At 36.1% G+C, this 22,195-nt stretch overlaps 1 protein-coding gene across 1 annotated transcript in view; it reads right to left on the bottom strand.

The window, feature by feature from the left end:
• Positions 1-370: 370 nt before the first annotated feature.
• The window catches only part of Rat1 (5'-3' exoribonuclease 2 Rat1), a 35,918-nt gene continuing 14,093 nt past the window's right edge, over positions 371-22,195 (bottom strand). The window contains exons 16-17 of the mRNA XM_018518037.1: positions 1,252-1,490; positions 371-568 (exon numbers count right to left, since the gene is read on the bottom strand). Of these exons, the coding sequence (XP_018373539.1) occupies positions 455-568; positions 1,252-1,490 (353 nt within the window). The 3' untranslated portion in view covers positions 371-454. The remainder of the gene's footprint in view (positions 569-1,251; positions 1,491-22,195) is intronic.

Genomic DNA, 22,195 nt, shown 5'->3' with positions numbered 1-22,195 from the left:
GTCAGATAAACCTATTTATAATTTTAGATACAATTTATAATAAAAAAGTTTCATGACTATTTCGTGCATTCTGCGTGTACATTTATAATTGTAAACACTGATATTTCATGTACACGATCTTCAAAAAATTATAAACAGAAATACGTAATGTTATCTTCGAGATAACATCGCGTTAGAAAAGACATCCGCTGCAGCATTCGGGATTTGCAGTACTCCAAAAAACGCAGTGCTCGAGCAATGCCGATAATCGCGTATTTATTGCACTGAAAATTCTCCGAGTACTTCGGCCTGCCTCACTGCATTCAAATTAACGCATTCCTTTAGAACGCGTACTTTGACAATGATCCTTAAATATTAACTAGACAATTATTATGTGTGCGGTGATTTCTTATAGAAATCGTTCTTAACTATTATACGATGTACGACAAAATTAGTCGACCTCTTACTGTAACATCTACATCGATCGTCGCCATGCATCTCGGTGGCCTCCTCCACCTCCTGCTCCACCTCCTCCACCTCCTCCACTTCCTCCACTTCCTCCACCTCCTCCCCGAGTTGATGAGTAATTCTATAACATGAGATAAGCAATCTCAACTAAAGCTATCGTCTTATTTTAATGTAGTACTTTGTTAAATAGTTTTCTTTATTTCACAATATCGTTTAGAAAAAAAAACGAAAAGCCCTTGTTTCAGCTACCTTTTTATTTCAAAGTCACATTTAATTGGCAATAAAATTAAAAGCAAAAATTACAACACAAAATATTAAAACACAATTTTAGAAGAAACAACTAACTTCGATTTTTCTCTTTTCCCAGTTTTATCACGCTTAACTCTTAATTTCAATTATGCTTTCTCAATACTGATTAGATATTCTTTACTTAATTTAGCAAGTATTACGTGGCCTCCAAGAATTCTTATTACAGAAAGAACAATTTTGCTGAATCTAAACATTTTCTTGCCGAAATATCTGAAAAATCTAAATACAGATCTGAAAATAATTTTGGATCACCAAAATAATGATATATGTCGATCAATCTGGTTACAATAATAGAATGTCAAAATTTTTGACGCAAAATTTCTCATCACGTTTGACTGTCTTAATTGTTTTGATGCTTCAACAAAATTATTTTCAGATCTGCATCTAGCCAAATTTTTACACTTCAGCACAAGTAATTCTTTTCATATACGCCGTTCAGTTCATATTACATAGAAAATGCGAATGTAAGACAAACAAAAAAATGAAAAAACATACCCCTCGCTGACTGTGGTAGCCGTGCTGTGCATTCTGGTGCTGTGTATTCTGGTAATTGTTCCGCGAGGATTGCTGGCGATTATCGTAATTATGACGATGATACTGATAGTCCGAAGACGGATAATTCGACTGACGCATGCCATAACTTGGTCCTGATGATGCCCATGATCTACGCACATGACTCGAACTGGCGCTGTTGTAACCACTGTTGTATCCGGACTGGTATTCATTCCGATAACCTGGAAGTAAATGCACGCGGGAACACATTAAATATGCAAAGGGAAAGTCCATATACCTATATTTGCGCATATAGAAATAATCGAGCGGCAATAAAGGCCCAAAAAGTATATCCGGCTTAGGATTTAATCTCTCAATAAATATTTTCATGAATTAGTTGCACAGAGAACACGTAGTTATTCTCAATAATTAACATAGAGGCATGCGAGAGGGACGGGAAAGGGAGACAAGAGCGGGCGCAATAAAGCTGGCTAGATGAATGGGAGCGTGCCGGCGCGTGTCCCTAGTTCCCAAATAATATGCAGCGTGCGTAGGACTCGGTAACGTCACTCGATAAGCACTCGGCCACGTCGTGAAACGTCATAATAGCGCTACCAGACCTATCGTTAATAAGGGATTTTCGAAAGCGCACTTGGACGGGGAAGGAGAGCGAGATGCACGGCGTACACACGGCACTCTCGGTGTGTCGTCAATACCTACTGTTTCCAGTTTAAACATTTCCAATATTGCCATTGACGAGAAACGTCCGATTCCCTCGCGCCCTCTTCTCTCTCAGAAGTCGATAGAAAAATTGGTAGCGAGATATAATGATTGCACTGACAAAAGGACAAAACAGTACGTCGCTGCCGATCCACGACTATTACCACCTTTGAATATTCATAGCGCTCGAGCGTTCGAATTGCGAGATTGTCATTGCTTTATGGTTGTGTTCAGGGGGAATCCGGAATAAGAGAAAGCATCACGTTTGTTTGATGTGTCGCCACGGATGGAGCTGAATTTTAATTGAATTGATTGCGCGCACACGCGGCGCGTATATTCTTCAGTTAATTAACACTTAAGTAGAGCGTTACTTTGACAGAACTTTAAGTTTATGGGACTTGGTTACGCAAGGATATGGAGAAAAACACAAGTGATGGCGACTTTAATGGATGGACAATCATACTGTATCTGTATAGAATTAATCCTTACCGTACTAATATGGGTAACTAGTGACCGAGCGCTTCCTGTTCGTGCAAGTTTCTTTGAGTCTTTCGGTAATTATAAATTTTACTACATTTTATTATTTTCCAAAATAAAGAGTCAATATTTATTCTAGAAAGTTGAAAGTATGTTGGTGAATTTTTAGAGATTTTTTAAATTATTTTGAAGAGGTGAAAAAACGAAGAGATTTGAAGTGACCCTTGATGAGGCACCAAATTGTAGATGGTATGGTAAGGGTTAATGTTGTATGTAATAGAATTAACATATATATACGTATAATTGAATATTTTACAATTACTGCATGAAAAAAAAACGTGCTGAGCCTTTATAACTATCTCACTACGTCTTTTTCTCTGGCAATAAATATACGCAGCGTGCAAAGTTGAAAGATCGCGATAAATGATCCCTCTCGGTGCCTTCGTGAGAGAATCGATGCAAAGACTGACCAGAGAGATCTCGCGGTTTGAAGGAAGTGGCGCTTGGCGAGGAACGCTCTGTATTGTCCGGTGATTTCTGCTCAGTACTTCGAGTCACCGTACTACATACTTCGACGCCAGCAGCATTCGCGCGAAGTGGCGTAACTCTTTAACCCCCGGGATTCAGCGGCCGTGCATACAAAGGCTATCACTGACGCACGATAATCGTATAGTTTGGTGCAATCGAGCTCGTAATAGGAGTCGGCAAACACCGTTCGATATCATCGAAGACCGAAGGGGTGATCTCGCTTTTGAATACCATACAGTTATCTGTATATGCGTGAGAGAGAGAGAGAGGGGGGGGAGAGTACATTACCCTTTTTCTTCCACCCCGACGTTTCCTCTCATTCTTTCGCGGCAACAATAACATCCCCCGTAGGTTCCAGACGGCCCGCGCCCAACGATTTCGATCCCCAACGGTAATCCTCACCCACAGCCTCCGATAGGGGAAAGGAAGGAGGGTTTAACAGTTTACACGTCGGATCATCCCTCGTTATTGTTGCGTTTATGATAATAATGCACCGCTACGGCCGGCTCGCGTGTTGCTCGATTCGTTTCAACCCTATCGCGAACCAAACTCGAACTATGTGTGCTCAGATAGGTAGTTAATTAGATCTTCGATATGCGATACATTCGTCGAAATCCATCGCATTAATCGTTCGTGAACGCTAAAATTATTTAACCAGAGAATAGTTTAAGGAATTAATAAACGAATTTAGATCCTCAAAAATTATTCTGCAATATTAGTACAGTAATAAACATAACAAAAATGTTCAAGTATAAAAAGATTAACATTGCAAGGTACAGAATAGTTTAAGAACAATTTTATTTTTAAGGAAAGGAGAGATTCTTTTCTGATTTTATTATGTTTTAGAAATAGTTATTGAAAATATATCGTTCTCTTCGCGGAAAAAATCATTTGCTGAAGTATCGAAAAATTTAATTAGATATAGATCTGAAAATGTGATTCAGTAAACTATCGTAATTATTTATTTAATTAAATCTTTACCGAAATCGTTCTTTCTGTGTTTTTTAAATATACATAAAACACTTAAAATTACGTGGAAATTTATAAGCTTTGCTGAAGTATCTAAAAATCAGATAGATACAGATCTAACAATAATTTTATTAGACTATCAAAATAATTATGTAGGAGGCTCAAGCTGGTTACTAGAATGTCAAAATATTTTGCCAGTTCATTCTGATCATGCTTGAGTTTTCTATAATTATTTTGATGGTCCAACAAAATTATTTTCAGATCTTCATTTAAATCCTTCTTTTATCTAAATTTTTAGATACTTCAACGAAATGGTTCTTTAAAGAATTTATAAAAAACGTAAAGAATAAAAAGTAAAATAAGTGTGATGTAAGTGTATACAAAGAATTTCCTTCAACCGAATAAATATAATTACGCGATACATGGCAGAATATTTTGTGGTTCGATCGAAATCGGAGGGGGGAGGGGGGGAGGGATATTATTTTTCCATGTACCAAGTAAACATAATTAGTGAATATTCGGAGACAATAAAATCGATGTTTGTTCAAAACAAATCATCGGTTTATATAACAGTCGAGTGATCGGTTTATATAACATTCGAGAATCATTAGAAATGGGGAAAATGGCGTTGCGTCCAGTTACCAGACGGAACTTCCGCCAGTTCGAGCCGGAGCCGAAATTGTATTGGAAGCCAGACGGAAAAGTATCAAGACCCGAGAAAGAAAGACGATTCGTTTATATGTATGTATACGCGCTACAGTGGGTTCCTCGCTACGGGTATTGGATTGGATTGGATTGCCGCGTCAGCAGTACAAACACTCAAAACCTCGATGTGGGTCGGTCTCTCCCGTTCCTGTTTCGAACTGAAATTACACTTTCCCGTCCACCACGTTCGACCTGCCACAATATATAGCTACGTGTTTCCCCCTTGGCTGCATCTTTTGTCCATATCGAACATATAAATAATGTTCACGAGTCCGCCCCTTATCTCTCGATTCTTCAATAATGAACTTGTCTTTACGTATCGTTTTATTTAGCCTTAACGTGAGCTTTACGTGTACTTTTTTTTGGTTTCTACTTCACGTTTACGAGTTTTTATCTTTTGTATAAATAAAGAAATATTTTTATCTTATGATTTTTCGACGAGATCGAAAAAGAAATGATGTTTGGATGCGTAAGGTAAAAATTTCAAGTGACTTAGATAATTACAAAAATTACAATATGCCAAATTTTTCAGAATGATTGTCATATTATATGCACAACATTATTTAAAAAATATTTCTCTAATTGTAAGTCACATTCAAAGTAAATGAAACGAATGTATCGAAAATTTGATATCAATGAACAAATAACGATTAAAGCGCATAGATATGTTCAGAAAAGGCAGAACATTCTGATTAGTGCTTTAGCAAGCAAATATGAATCAATGTGATACAAACTGATTAATTATGAATTAATTACTTTGAAAAGTATAAAAAAGATATTAAAACCAATCAATCCTAGATAAAACTGTTTTAACTATATAATTAAACAATTTTCAGAATCGTAATTAATTTATTGCTACGTGAATTAGTCTTCGACAAAACATTAATTTGTCTGTGAATCATGAATGCTGATTTTCACCATCAGCCGGATGGTTAAACCTTGACCTCCGTTCTTTTTTTAGAAATCGCCAACCTTTCCTTTACGTACACATAATTCCTATGAAAGCAGTTCTCTCCCGATCTTATATGCTTATGGTGGGTGTAGGTAAATATTGTACAACACGTGTAAGTAAAAGGCATAGGCTACATAAACGTTCCCTTCTTTCTCTCCACCTTGTCCTCCTTTTATGCAGAAGCATGTACGGAGCATCTCTTATCGATCAGAGACGTGGACAAGTTGAATGGAGTACCTATTTCAATTTTCCATCGTACCACAAATCGTAATTTTTAGCCGCGAATTTTTAGCCGCTTTACTCGGCTTTATCCAACGGAACAAGAAAATAAAGAATTATCCAGTTATATTTGTTCAATAGATTTTTATTTTCTCGTTTAATCGAATTTATCGAGTTCAGCTTCAAATATGTCTAATTTATAAAAAAAAAGAAATTATCCAGAGTACAAAGTTCGATAGAAACATTTTAACGCGTATAATAAATATGAGATCAATCGATTCTCTCAAATATATTAATGTTTATATTTTAAACGAACCATATGAAAGGTTTATAATATTCTATCTTTATTGAAAAATGTATTTTTATAATTTATTAATTTTATTATTTGTTATCATTTTTTTGTTATAAATTAAAATTTTAAAAATAATGAAAATTAAATATTTTTATATAAGTACTTTAAATATTCAAAATAACTTATGCAAAGTTTCATTGCGATTCATTGATTAGTTACAAAGATTCGATAAATATTTTGTTTATTTACACGAGGACAACTAATCTCTGCATTACAATGTAACTTTACATAAATCATTTTGAGCGCTTAAAATACTTATACAAAAAATTAAGATTTTTGTATACATTACTTTATAATACATTTCCATGTATTTCTATTATTTCTATTAGAGCACAGATAAAACAAATATTATTTCTTACTCTGAAATAACTTTGGATCCAGATGATAAACCATCGCTTTTTGTATTACCTGCTTTTAAAGACAATCTAGAATAATCTCCAATTTTTTTATCTTTTATTATTTTGAAATATCGATCATATCTCCTTAAAAACATTTCGCTCAAAATTCATCAAGGACGTCACTGAAGACGCTGCAATCGCGGTGATTATAGTACGTATTACTTATTATAGTTTGTGAATTTCAAACCTTCGTACTCAGAATACGAGCGATCTGAGCGACGAAGCTTACGTGCAACGCTAAGAAGAAAGTAAAAGGGGTGATGGAAGCGGGACAAGGGGAGAGAGCCCGCATGTACTACCTGGCTGCAAGAACAATGCGTACACGTTCTCCCCCATAAAATTCAGCACCCAATGGTACAAGATGGCGCCACCGCCAGGCCAAAGTACCACTCGGGCGATTTCCGGTGGCTTTGTTCCGCCCACCACTCTTGTGGGGCATAGAGCGGGAGAAGACGAAGAGGAAGGGGGAGGATCGATGGAACCCGTGGATGAAGGCGCGCCTTTGAGGCTACCGCGTGCTTGCGATGCGTGTGCGTAAAATATAAAAAGGCTTTTCCTTTATGAAGCCAGTTAGTCAGCATGCAGAATTTTTCCGTCGCGCTTCTTGACCCATCGCCGCCACCCGTCTTTCTGATCGAATCATCTTCTTTCTTCATTGTAATATTTCGGTTCCTCTTCTTCATCTTCATCTCTGTCTTCATCTTTATCTTTAACTTTGTTTTCGTCTTCGTGGAAAGAACGATTTTGCTGAACTAACAGTTTAGTTATAGATACAAATATTTGAAAATAATTTCATTGGACCGTCAAAATAATGATGTAAGACGCTCAAATATGAGCAAAGAGCTTTGATATTCTACTGACAATAAGAGCAAAGTATTTGCAACTATAATTGGATGGTTAGGAGCTCTATTTTTATGGTTATTACTGTTATAACCTTAATGATAATAATATATGATAGTTCTTTCACATACAAATATAAAAAAATTGTACTATAAATTATGATAATTTCAAATATTGATATAGTAAAACATCAAGATATAAATGGTAAATAGAATAAACATTTTTATTCAATAAATGCAATTGTAATTATAATGAATATAACTATTTTCTTAAATTTACGTACTATTTATGCGGTAATAATAACTAAAAAATATGTTGTAAGAAAAGACCACAGATTTTTAAGCAGTGTGTGTGAATATTATTAATAGCACAATTGACCATATTTGCATAGTTAAAACAATTATAAAAACATATTGTCCCAAAAACTGACTATAAATTATAGTTAAATTATGGTAATTGCAATATTTTTTTTCTCAGTGTCTAACAACCACTAGCAGTTTGAGCATCTTACATAATTATTTTGATGGTGCAATGAAATTATTTTTAAATTTTCATCTAGCTAAATTTTTAGATACTTCAATCAAACCGTTCTTTCCGTGCATCATCTTCGCCATCGTCTTCATCTACTTAAGTATACCATCATTACGTCATTTTCGACTTTATCTTCAACTTCGTCTCTTCATCATCATCTAGAAAATCTTTGTATTCAGCTTCGTTTCCTTCTTCCGCATTTTCTCCCCGTTTTTTCGAACAAGTATTCGTGCAAGGCGTTTGCGCTGCAGAGAAGAAACGAAGCGGCTGCGACTCCAAGTTCTCCACTTTCTTATTTCTTCCATCCCCACTTCCGTCTTCCTCCAGTCGCGAGTCGGCGGTAATGGAGGCCCTCGAAGGCGGCTCTTCTAGCGCCTCGACGAGCCGGTCGACGAAACGAAACGGAATGAAACGAAATGAGACGAGACGAGAACCAAGGCGGCATTTACTTCCAACGATTCGCGAGATTCCTCTTTTCGCTTACTCTTTATTTCCTCTCTTCTTCTCTTCCCCTCATCTCGATATTTTTTATTCGTTCGAGGAAAGACTGTAACGCGTGCTCCCTTCCACAGATACACTTATTTAGTTTATTATATAAAACAAAATTAATATATTAAATTTATTTCATTCACATTTATGTCGCGACGAATTTAAAAAGCTTTTTTTCTTGAACGAGAAAATCGCAAAACCAGCGATCTCCAAATTACAAGTAATTAGAAGTAAAGCGCTTTTTGCGAATTAAGTTTCATATATTAAATTTAATAGAAAATTTATTAAAAAGAGAGAGGTGGAACAGTCTTAATCATAAATATGAAGCACCCTTCACGAAACGAAACGGAATGAAACGAAATGAGACAAGACGAGAACCAAGGCGGCATTTCAAATTGACGTTCTATATATATAAAAAAAATTAATTAAAAAATAGTTTTATAACAATTTTTGTTGTTTATAATTTCAATTAACTTACACAATCTTAACATAATAATTGAATATAATAAAACAAAATTACAACTAATAAGTATAATTAATAGAATAAAAAATCCATAAATAAACCTGTATTGATCAGTGAATACAAAACTTATGAAGGTAAAATAAAATTAATCGCTTACGCTTGTAAGCTGTCATTCTAGCGCATATATTAATTTCTTGTTTTCTCATAAGTATTTAATGTGTGATCCCGAACACTCTTAATATGAAAAACGATGAAATACATATGCAAAAAAATAAGTGATAAATGATTATTTACAGTGTAGTAGGATGAGGAAAGATGCAAAAACTTGCACCTTTAATACGTACGTGTATCTTTTACTACAAAGACAATATTAAAGTATTTCCAAATGGTTAAAAAATTACTTTTGCATCACAAAAATCATTAATGGCACGTGCATTCTAAATAGAATCACTACCATCTTAGATACGAAACACAATAAAAAAGCAACAAAATAACAATCGTATAATATTAGTTATATTCACCTGAACACTTTGGATTACCCTAAGCAATAAATAAAATCCATAGTACCCCGTGACTTTATGCTATTCCGATTTCCTATATGAAAAAAATTCATATTTCATAAAGATTCACAAAAACAAATGGAGGCTATATTGTGCAAGATATTATTATATTCTTTAGCATCTATTTTTTTATCGTAAATATATCCATCTCTTTGCTGCAAAAACCACGGTATGAATTTTAGAACAAAATCGTGATGGGCGATATTGAAATTACGTTGACCAAAGCATCCCATAGGCGCATGTTTATTTCGATAGACGACAATCCGACGGTAACAATTTCAAAACCGTATCTGCTAAATGTTCGGCCGTTTGTCGAAACAATTCAATCTACGCCTCGATGAGCTTTGGGAATCAGCGAAACCGAAACTCGAGTGCGGAAAAGCTCCGATTTCCAACCGGCTCGTGAGTATTCAGCAGAGCTTTCCAATTGGCGTTTCGATATCGATGACTGGACGAGTCCCGCGGTGGCACGGAAAGAGACGGACGGAGAAGCCACTCGTTCCCGTTCGTTTCTGTGTGACCGATTCTATCTACATTTAACGACCGCTTTACTGTAGGCGTCCGTTAAAGCGGAAATACGCGTAATTATCATGTCCTTTGCTACTGGAATTGAATACAGTTTGTATCTATTTGGATAAAATGGCTCTAAATCCCAAATAATTTATTTACTTCGAAAACTTCTACTGTTCGTGTAATTCAAAATTGTATAACATCATCGATAAATATATTGAAATCAGATAAGTTATTTTAATAGATTATATTTATTTGACAGCAAATTTAGGTAAAATAGTCATAATTTTTTAAAACCATATGAATTCTGAATGGTTTTTTTGGACACCTTGTATTTGAAATGTAGATACTGAAATATGTGGTAAATTATCAGAACGACACATTTTTTTTCAAGTGCTGTCTTTTATAGAGCGTGTGAAAAGAAATCATTCAACACTTATATGGGTTTAAAAAATTATGATTATTTTATCCGAGTTTGCTGTAAAATAAATATAATATATTAAAATAATTTATCTGATTTTCAATATATTATTTAAAAAAATCATTTATAAGATGCAAACCATGAAGTATAAGTACTGAGACAAATTTTTGGTTGAAAACGGATGAACCAGAAGATCATATCAATCAGAATTCTGCACTGAAAGAAAAGATTGGCTGCTGCAACAAATTAGATGGTAAAATATGGCATAGCACTTTTAATTGGCTGCAGCAGTCAATTTTTGGTTGCGTTAGCTTATCAGCAATATCAGCATAGAATTTCGATAGGCTAACGCAACCAAAAATTGACTGGTGCAACCAATTAAAAATGCTATGCCATATTTTACCATCTAATTTGCTGCAGCAGCCGATCTTTTTGATCGGTGTACGTAGCATTATGTCTATGTCGTATTATTAAAGGTAGAGAATTTTCGACGATTTCCGAGTTTCGATTCGGCTTAGCGACGCGACGCGGTTTTGCTGGCGGGAGCATTTCTATCTCGAACGTTTTTACCTTCGACCGTCGCGACGCGAAGCATTCGGAGATGGTAAACGCGGAGAAGTGCGGAGGCAGGGCAGGACGGAGCACAAGTAGAGAAGCGAGACAAAAAGAGGGAAGATCAGAGAAGGAGGAACACTTGACCCTCTGCTTGGCTGCCTGCCGCACACAGCTGATCCCGAAGCTGCTCCAGCGAATCCTCGTTCGCGCGCGACGTGCGTTAATAAACGTATCGAGAGTGTGTTGGTAACTTGATCGTCCGTGCTCTCTTCCTATTTCTTTTCCACTGTTCCTTTCCGTTTTACTTCTCTCCAACTAATTCCTCCTTATCACTTCCTCTCTTTTTTTTTTTGCCATCCTCGATGCTTTCCGTTCCGTCTCTCTGCGAGTATTCTTACTCCTACTCGAAGTTCTCACAATCGTCGATTCACACGACTCCTCTCTTCCAACTTTGTTCCGTCAACTTTCCTACTTCTCGTTACTTAAATCGTCCTACCTCCGTTTCGAATTCAGTAATCAGTTCGCACGCGCAATATGAAAGTTCACTTCTTAAATGATTTGTTTTTTATTTCGAGAGCTACTGATTATGTACGATTTTAGTAGTTCCGTAAAATTTTAAGGAATTAATCAAAAATAAAGAATTCTGAAAACTTAAAAATATCTACCGATTATACAAGGAAAGAACGGTTTTGCAAATATTTTAAAATTTAGCTATAAATGCAAATCTGTAAGTAATTTTGTCGGACCATATAAATAATTATGTAACGACCAAGGTTGGTTACTAGAATGTCAAAATTTTTTACAGCTCATTATGTTTGATGAGTCTACATAATAATTTTGATAGTTTAATAAGTTTATTTCCAGATCTGTATCTAGCTAAATTTTTATCTTCGGCAAAATCGCGTGTTTATACAGACACTGAGAAAAATGAGTCATGGACGAACAAGAAGATTCTGATTATATCAATCAAAATTCTGGTTATCTCAACTAGAATTCTAACAGACTAGAAAATTTTGATTCGTCCATTTTCAACCAAAATTCAATTAATTCAACCAGACATTTTTCTCAATAGAAATACATAAAAATATCGTAATATTCAAATATGAATAAATATTAAAATTGCACGGTATTTTAATATTTAATACGAGTTAATATTTATAATTTAAAACGATTTAATATTTTAACATGATTGAGAACGCAATTTAATATTTAAAAATAAAACTAAAAAAGTGGCTTGAAATTATATACACAAACAAAACAGAGCATACAGCCACAACGCCCCCCGTGTTGGTCTCTCCCCCAATATTAAAAAATCGAATATTTTTATTTGCATTCGTTTGCTCATCGTTTGCTGACGAATGCTCGCATTCGAACGGAATGAGCGCAAAAATTTCTTTTTGCGGATATAGGTAGCGCATAAATAGCGCATTATTCCATAATTTTTTATTGAGATTTGGTTAAAAGGGAGGGGGGGACCAACTAGGCAGACGTGACTTAGGGGTGAATATGACTGTTCGCCCTAAGAGGGAAGTGCCTTAAGTGTTGCAGCGCAACCATCAAAAATGCCTGGAAATAGTAGCGCATAAATAGCGCATAAATCCTGTATATTTAATTTTCCAAATCGGTTATAGTTTTTAACAGGTGGCGGGGGGCTGACTACCTACTCAGACCCCCACAAAAAAATTTTTTTTTAACTGAACGGAATGAGCGCAAAAATTTCTTTTTGCGTATATGGGTAGTGCATAAATAGCGCATTAATCCATAATTTTTTCATTATGGACTTTCACCCAAGCTTGATGAAAAAATTATGGAATAATCCGCTATTTATGTGCTACCTACAATATATCCGCAAAAAGAAATTTTTGCGCTCATTCCGTTCGAATGCAAACATTCGTGAGTAAACGAATGCAGAAAAAAATATTCGATTTGTTAATATTGGGGGGCCAGCTTCACACGGGTATAATTCGCTTGGAATATATTTGCAGTGAATCATTTTTTCGAAGTACAACGGAATTTGTTACGAATGCACTGTAGTTTTCAATGAGAAAAACATTGTATACAACATCAGGATGCGAAAATAGTCGCACTCGTCGCTTCTGCAACGTTCCCCAAATTCCGCGGCTCTTGCATCCACTCTCGTGCTGCGTACGCAACCTCGGAACATATTATGCGTGTACGAGGACAGATACCTATATATGCGTACACCCATACACCCTCGTAATCGACGCACATTTATGGGGGAGCATCAGGAGAAAGGGCGACCAGGAGATGCGTGAGTAACGTGTTGACTCTTGCGATCATGCTCCTAATTTATTTACCATTTTACAGGGGAAGTCGGATTTTTCGACCTCATGGTTGGCGAACTCTCTTTTAATATCCGAGATGTTTGAATCTGATCGAATAGAACCACCATTCATATTTATTCGGAATTAATTCTTATACGAATGAAGGTGATTATTTACGTACAGAAAGAAGAAACAACCGTCGGAAAATAAGTTAATAATTTTTATTTCGCGCGTTGTTTATAATTTTCTCTTAAAACGATTGCGTTTGCAAAACTACATTTCGCAGTTGATTCTTTTCCACGCGAATATTTCGAAAGACGACTTGATTCGCATATCTTTTGTATATCTCTGGCCAGACACGCCGAGCTGCGAACGCTCGCTGGTGAACGCGAAAGAGACACAACTCGGTGGCAGTCGTGTCAGAGGCGACCAATAAATTTATCGAGCGGGTGTTGGCATGGAGACTGCCGGACAGAGCTCGGTTGGATGGCCCGGAGGGCGATGAGAGGGCACTCGAGAATCCTCCATGAGACCGTCACGGAGAAATTGGAGGCAGCTACGGCACCCACGGCACCCATGGCCCAGGAGAGAAGGGAGGAGAGAAGAGGGACGTGTTCGAAGGTAAACTGTACGTAGGTACGCGGAAGTAAGAGAGAGACAGAGAGGACTGCCAAGCGGAAGTGGAAAGAGGAGGAAGAAGAGGAAGGATATCGATTCCTCGCGGTGATCCAATCAACGATGGCGCCTTATCGGCGCCTTTACCGGCGTTATAACTTATCTCCCGTTGGTGATATGATACGTTCACATTTGGGGCGAATAATTTTTAGCTGTGAGCCTGTATAATTAATAGACGAAGTTGCGAGATCTGACTTTCGAGCGACAACGCACGGAACGTTTATCATTATAAATATGAATGTTTGTGTTAATCTTCTAAATTAATCTAATCGTAAAATTTATTATTTCACGGAAAGAAGGATTTTGCTAAAATATCTAAAAGTGTAATATCTGGAAATAATTTTGTTGGGCTACTAAAATAATTATGTAGGAAATTTAAGTATACTGAGCAAGGCTGCCAAAAATTTTGATATTCTAAGTAATAGCCAATTTCAGTGTTCTGTATAATTATTTTGATAGTTCAACAAAATTATTTTCAAAAATCACGCTAAATATAAACGTTTATTAAACTAAATTAATCTAAATATAAAATTTATTAGTTGATAGAAAAAACGATTTTGCCGAAATATCTAAAAATTTAACTAGACCGGAAAATAATTTTGTTGAATCGTTTGGTAATTATATAGAAAATTCAAATTATAATGAGTTTCACAAAAAAAGTTGAAATGGTATCAGCTTGAGTGTCCTCGTAATTATGTTGATTCAATAAAATTATTTTCAGATTTGTATCTAGCTAAATTTTTTAAGCCGTTCTTTTTTGCGTGTCTTTTTATTTAAAATTATATATATAACTGATATAGTTCTCTCTCTCTCTTGAAGTATATATAATATTTATAGCACAAGATAACTTTCTCTCCTAAATTTAAGTCTAATCATAACAGCGTCCCAATAGTTCGAATTAGAATAGGATCAGCATTGACTATTCCGAATACTACGGAATAATATTATTTTATAAAACAAAGGAAGTCTCGTAAAATTCAGGGCAGCAGAGAGAATCAGACTAAAATAAAATAAACTGAAATTCTAAACTAAACTAAAACTATATAAACTAAACTAGAAACAAGATTACTTTAAAAGATTTACAACAACTTTGAAGGTTTGCAAAGTTTGTTTTTTGCCACCTAAACGTTAACGTTAAATAACATTTAGTAAAGACATATTGATTCATTCAATATGAGAATTCGGTGAGAATGATTAAATATCCAACTGAAAAGAGAAAATACTTTACGAGACATTTTATAGTAATATATTCTGTAAAATATCAAACATCACGTACGTAAATTAATTTTTTGATAATTTCGCCTGATACTCTGCCTAAATTTCTGCGTAACATTAATACGCAGAATTGCGAGAGATGGCGGCGCCCAATTTATGTTTCACGCATTTATTACCACGGAGCCAATATTTTCGTTGTTTATGACAGAGCAAAGCGAATATCGGAAAAATCCGGGGAATACGAAAACAGCAGAAGAGGGGAAAGGAAGAGGGAAATATATTTCCCATAGTTAGCTACTTGCCCGCTCTTCAGATCAAGCCGATTGCGCTGTTCAAATCTCGCTGTCATTGTATCGGTTTTTAACGTAATGGCGCCCGGGGAAAAAATGCAATGCACTCTTACGCTTTCACGTATACTAGCCCTTAAACGCCTTTTCGGTATGGCATATCCGGCTTTCTTTTTCCATTGCTTTTCCAATGTTTCTTCCATCGCTTATAACTTTTCCATTAATAAAGACATACATTTGTTTAGTATCATTATGTTACTCCATGTTTGGCGTTTCGATTGAAAAAAATTTTTTACAGTATATTCATTTTTCATGAATTGGACTGAACTAGTTATGCCCTGCAGTGTATTGTTCTGATAGCAGTAGTGTGTCATTTAGAAGCTAGAATCCATTTGAGGAACGTATAATAAAGAAAATAACTAATGGAGGAATTGATTAATTCTAAGGTGGATAATTAAACTCATAGTTTGAGATAAAGGGCAATCATGTGTAAACATAAATTTCTAGATTAAATCGAAATTTTTATCATGATTCACGAAATAAGAAAATAATGTAGTCTTGAAGAGGTTTTAGCAAAACGGACTTTACTTATTTTGATCATCATTTTCGCATCGAATGCCTCGAAAATATGGATTTTTCCCACTGATGTCATACTCTACCTACGTGATACCACTTGAAACATTCAGTGCTGGCCGCACTCTTCATCGTTGATGTAGCACTGGTAGTGGAATGCACAAAATTCTGATTAAAATTGTAAATTTCGATTCATTTTTTTTCGTCATATATTTTTCTATTTTTCTTTTCCCTTTTATCCATTTTCTTTCACTCCATTCTCTCTCTCTCTCTCTCTCTCTCTCTCTCTCTCTCTTCAAAGTAAACTCTTCTCATGTTAAAATTCTCGATAGCGTCAAGCAAACGTTTCGAAGAATAGTCAAGCAAATAACTTCATTTTAAAAAAGGTGAAAGTTCTCGCACCTGAAGTAGACCGTATTGGGTACAGTTACTACAAGAGACTTCTCTATCCCGAGGACTGCGATTAGGTGATATCTGATCCTATACATGATCACTTGGTAAAGTAAACGAGAAGGGCACGCGGACGGAACGAGACTGAAGAGTCGCAGGGACGGCGCGGAAGATCCAGAAGAGCAAGAAAAGCGTCGCAAAGGTGGCTGTTCGACAAAAGAGAAAACCGATGGAGAAAGGAACAAGGAAAGGTATACCGGCGAAACTTAACGAAAAAGAGGTGAACGACGAGACTTACGATAAAAAGAGAGGAAAGTGGTAGAAGTGACAAGGAGAGATGGAGGAAAGAAGAGAGACAGCAAGACAAGACGTCCGTATAGGAACGAGTATGTTGAAGAAGAGGAAGAGAATGGTCCTTGTGCAGCAAGGACCCCAGGATACCGGTAAGGAGTATCCTAGAATTGTCGAGGATGCTTCACTCCCTCCATCGCCCTCTTTTTCGTGCCCCTTCTATGGCTCCCCGTTCCCTCTTTCTTCCTCTTCCTCGACTCTTTTTCCGGGTTGTAAATATGCCCCACTCTGTCCCATCAGGACTTATTCCTCGCAAAGGGAATCGTCGTCTCCTACAAGCGCTATACCGCGAGGGGGTACCGACATCAGGGGACATCCTTTTTCCCTTACTCTAACGGACTTAGGCGTGGCTCGTTTCTTCTTCCTTTCTCTTCCACCCTCGTTTCATACCCCGCAAGACTTTGATACGGATTGCGAAATCAAGAGCTCTCCGAAAAGCCTAAAGTAGTTGACGAGGTAGGTGCGTGTAGAGGTCTTGGCTTCATCCACGCGAAACGTTCGTTTTACATTTTAAAAAAAGTCATTTGTTTCTCTCTTCGTGGCAATTTTTAAAAGAAGACTGACAACGTTTGACTCTTTAATGCTCGGTATCTGTATGAGAACGGTCCACCATAAAAATGCGAGAAACGTCGGAAACGTAGACAAAAGGAAGGAGGATCCGCTTTTGAAGATTCCGCATTCGACCAATAAAATGCGGCCCATCACACACGATCGTTAGTCAAGTTCTTGAAGATACGAAACTGGATCCTTCTGGAATGGGACGATAGGTCAACAAGTCGAAGCGACCCAAGTTCGAACGGAGAACTGAACTGAAGAGATCTTCACCTAGCCATGGACTTCGAGAAACCTGATACGATTTGCGAGATTCCGAACGGTATCATAGACCCCAAATTTTTTTCAAGTGTGTATTTATGTGGTATTTTACGCTTCCGATAGCGAAGGAGACCAAAAGACATCAGTACTCTTACAGAAATAATATCATTAGGAAGTCGTTAGAAAATAGATCCATGAAAAGAACAATTTTACTAAAGTATCAAAAAAGTTATCTAGATACAGATCTGACAATAATTTTGTTGGACTATCAAAATAATTATGTAGGACACTCAAGCTCGATGAGCTATAAAAAGTTGTTTTTAATATTCTAGTAACCAGCTTAAGCGACCTACATAATTATTTTGATGGTTTTACATAATTATTTTGATCTAACAAAATTATTTACATTATCTGTGTGCGTGTGTCTAGTTACATTTTTAAATACTTCAGTAAAACTGTTCTTTCCGTGTAAAAAAAAGCATCCTGCGGTTATTTTAAATATAAATAAAGGAAGCTTTCCAGCAAGAGACACATATCGATACAAGAGACTGTCTTTATTTTCCACTAAATATTGAATAAAAATAAAGAACATTTATATTGATAACTTTTATATTGATATGTCTTTTATTACTGAAAACCTCCCTTATTTGTATAACCATATTTGTAATTGACTAAAAAAAAAATGACCATAAATTATAGTAATTGTAACTACTTTTATGGCAATAATAACTATAATTACAGTCATTTTCGAGGATTGCCAACTGTATATATTTGTTGATATAGAGCAGATAGAACTATATAGTTATTATTATTATTAATATCATAGCAGTAATAATCATAATCATGGAAACATTATGCAATCATAGTTACAAATCCAAAATTTTTTCTCAACGTAACCATTAAAATTAAATTCTTTTTAATCGCGGCGCACGACTTTTGACTCACCCTACGTGCATTTTTATTGCGAGAAATGGATTTTAAAGCCACTGAGAGCAACGGTATTGTTCAGACAGTCTATACGTAAAAAATCGCTCACTGTAGCGGCGCCTACAAAAATCCGATTCGCCGGATGATCCTCACCGTTTGCTATGGGAGGGCACAATAGAGGAGATTGAGAGAGTGGTGAAAACTGAAGAGGAGAGGGCGGGAGAAAAAGGGAAAGAAGTCCCGAATTCTTATCCACAATCCTCGTTCCCTCACTTCGCGCGGAAATGAGGTGGAAAACCGCACCCTCCTGGGATCGACTCACCTTTTCTTTACGTTCCACGAGGATACTAACGTTGGATTTCGAGCACTACTGCGGTTCCCCGATATTTCAAACGTGTCCGAATCACGGAGCGGGTTCTCGAGGCAACCGAGCGCGAGGAAATTGTACCAAACTGCAAATGAAAAAGAACGTTCACAGAGCCGAGATTCCGCCCGCGAGAAAAAAGGAAGAATGCAATAAAATAAGATGGGAATGTTACGCTGGGCCACGTTTAAAAAAAAGTCGTAATTCTTTTAACGAAGGACTAATATTCGTCTAATATTCGAAAAATTGGCGATTAGATGTTCAACAATATGAAAATCTTTTTATGAAAAATAAAATTAAATTTAAAAAATTTAACAGGTAATTTAAACTTTCAAAATGTGAAGTATTTTAACGACGATCCCTGAAGAATTTCCAGACGTTATCAACGTTTATACCGGAACTTTTTGTTACTCAAAATGAAATTTCCTGTTTGATATCGAGCTAGTGTCCTCTCGTTTGGTTAGTACCCTGTAGAGTTTTTATCGTGGAAACGAGTGCGCGTATCGTGGGACGCGAGAGCTCGTCGACATTTTTGAATTAATCTCATTCGACTGCTCCCTTTATACGATGGTTCTCCCTCATATATCCCGTGGCGAGTTGTACCTAGCCGCTTCGTGGCTTCAAGGTTAATTGGAATGAAAGCGAAAAAGGAAAGAGCACGATACGAAGGCAAAAGGGGATGCTACAGGGGCGGGTCAAAAGACGATGATGATTTCCTAAGGATCAACGAACTCTCTGCCAATTCACTTGTCAATACGTAGACTTAAGAAATTTTTGTAAACGAAATCTAACTGTTAGCCACAAGAGAGCGTTAAAAATTAGGTGATTGAACACTCTTACGTGTTCGAGACAAATTATCGCTTAGTAACATTTTTAGAGATGTAGGTAGAAATTTTGTATTCACTTTTTCGGTAACTATACATTTCAATAACTAATAATTTCGAGGAAAGAAACGATTAATATAAAAATATTACATTCAGATTTGAGTGACATGGCAGTCATAGTGTTAAATATTATTAGATTAATGCCCGTTTCTGTCAATGTGGATTAACTTTAATCTTTAGAGCTTTAATCCTTAGAACTAGAAAAAGATGAAGAGTAAATTGAACCGAGATTAAAGTTAAGTACACTTGGTAGAAACGAGCATAAGACAGAAGGCGATTAATATTGTTGTCGGATTCAATTTGTTCTTACATGTAGTGATTATAATATCACGACATCCATCCTGTTTCCAAAGCCTTGGGATATCACGAAGAAGCGAGGGTCGCGTAAGAATAAAAAGAAGGAAATTAGGGTGCGGAACAGGTGTACCGTTTCTAGAAGCGGGATTGTCCTTTCATAGTCTCTCGGATATACGGACCATTTACCTTTATGCGGTATTACGCGCGAAGAAGCGAGAGGAAAGGCCCATTCACATAAACCTGAACGCTGAACGAAACGCAATCTCGGTCCCCCACGAAACTACAACCTGCGGCCTTTCCTTTCGGGTAAACTATGGTAAACAGCCAATTATCAGAGACATTCGTTTTTTCGAGTCAAGTCACGGAGAGGTAATTCGAGACGACGCCATGTAAGCAAAACCAATGAAGTCAACGTGACGAGGAATTGCACGCCATGATGCGACGGATCTGGCAAAATTGAGTGAATTTTCTCGAATGAAATTTGACGTTTCTGAACGACATAAAGCTTTTTGCCTCGTAGCGGCTAAATTAAATTACTCGAAAGCAAGATACATATCACGTGACATTATTTCGTTCGACATATGTAGTAATAGATTAATTTTTGCACATGTCACTCAAAAAATTCATCAGTACAAATCAACTCGTATATTTCAAAATTTTAAGTTAATTCCAAGCTAATGTCAAGTCAAGAACTGTAAGAACAATTTTGTTGAAGTATTAAAAAATTTAAGATATAGATCTGAAAATAATTTTATTGAACCAAATTAATTACTTAGGATTTACTGTTCTCAAATATGAACAATACTGCAAAAAATTTTGACCTCGGTTTGACATTCTAGCAACCAGTTTGAGCGTCTTGCATAAATTATTTCAATAGTTTAATAAAATTATTTTCAGATTTGTATCTATCTAATTTTTAGACAACAAATAAAAAATAAAGGATCTTTAATGCTTAAATAATTCAATGTGAATTTATATACTACACATTCAATCATGCAAACTGAGCGTCCAATTTAATTATCTATCTTGAAAACGCAATTTTAACAGAAGTAGAATAGTAATATCACAAATTGACAAGCAATTTAATATTGATGCTCATAAGCATCTCAGAAAGATTTTAATGATCTGATACTGATAAGCATCTTAAAACCCATAAATAGTTTTAAGATATTTTAAATTTTTAGATAATAAAACTATTCCTTCTGTGTACCATTTTAGAATCTTTACTAGGATTGTTTTAAATGAACGTTCGAAAAGGAGTTCTTTGTGGTTACAGGACAAAACTATAAAAGACTTTAATTTTCAATTAGCCGCTGGAAACTGACCCTTCACGACACACAAATCGAAATCGTGTGCCGATATCGGGACTAATAGAATTTCATGCTTATCGAGAATTGGACGTGTCAGGGGAACCAAATGGAGGGGTAGACTGGGGGTCTTTTCTGCCGGACGCGAAGTTCGGTCAGGCGAGGAATTGATAATCAAAGCAACCCGCCAAAGATCGATTGGAATAGTCTGTTAGATTCAAACAACATTCGACATCCCTTATTATACACAGCAAAGTCAATTATTATCTCAATTAAATAACCCAGGATAAAAAAAATAAGAAATAGTGAATTATAATTTACTATTTACTAAAAACTAACCACATAGTTTTCTACGATTGCGATTTCAGAGATATTTAACTCCAAATAATTGTACATGATGTTTCCAAAAAGCTGTTCCACATTTTGTTTAATGCGAAAACTAATCGTGTTTCCAATTTAATCGATATATTACACATACAAATTATATTATTCTCCTCTGATTTACGTGCAGAATTGCGCGTAATAGAGAATAATAAAGTATCAATTTTTTTTAACGCCCAAATTTGACAGTAGAAGTAAAAATAGAAATAGCAATTTACTAGCTTAATTATTTTTTCGGAACGTTTTCGTGCACATTTTGAGATATGCTCTTCTGCTGCCCATCGTTGTGACTCGCGTGCTTTTAAGCAAAAAAAATGTCAGCTTTGACAGAGCAGAATAGAAGTAGTCACACGTATCCTTAAGATGACAGCAGTGCTTCCACGCTAATGAGGCGCGGCGTAATTAGTGAGACTGTCTACCGGGTGGAGTCTTCACAAGAGGGCAGATCCCTCTCGACGCCCTGAGTCGCTCACTCACCCTTCTATTCTTCACGCATCCTCGAATCGTAC

This window comes from Trachymyrmex cornetzi, unplaced genomic scaffold (assembly GCF_001594075.2).
Source record: "Trachymyrmex cornetzi isolate Tcor2-1 unplaced genomic scaffold, Tcor1.1 scaffold73, whole genome shotgun sequence".
In the NCBI taxonomy this organism is placed as follows: domain Eukaryota; kingdom Metazoa; phylum Arthropoda; class Insecta; order Hymenoptera; family Formicidae; genus Trachymyrmex; species Trachymyrmex cornetzi.
The sequence above is the reverse complement of the archived record's forward strand: the minus strand, read 5'-3'. Positions and strand labels throughout refer to the sequence as shown.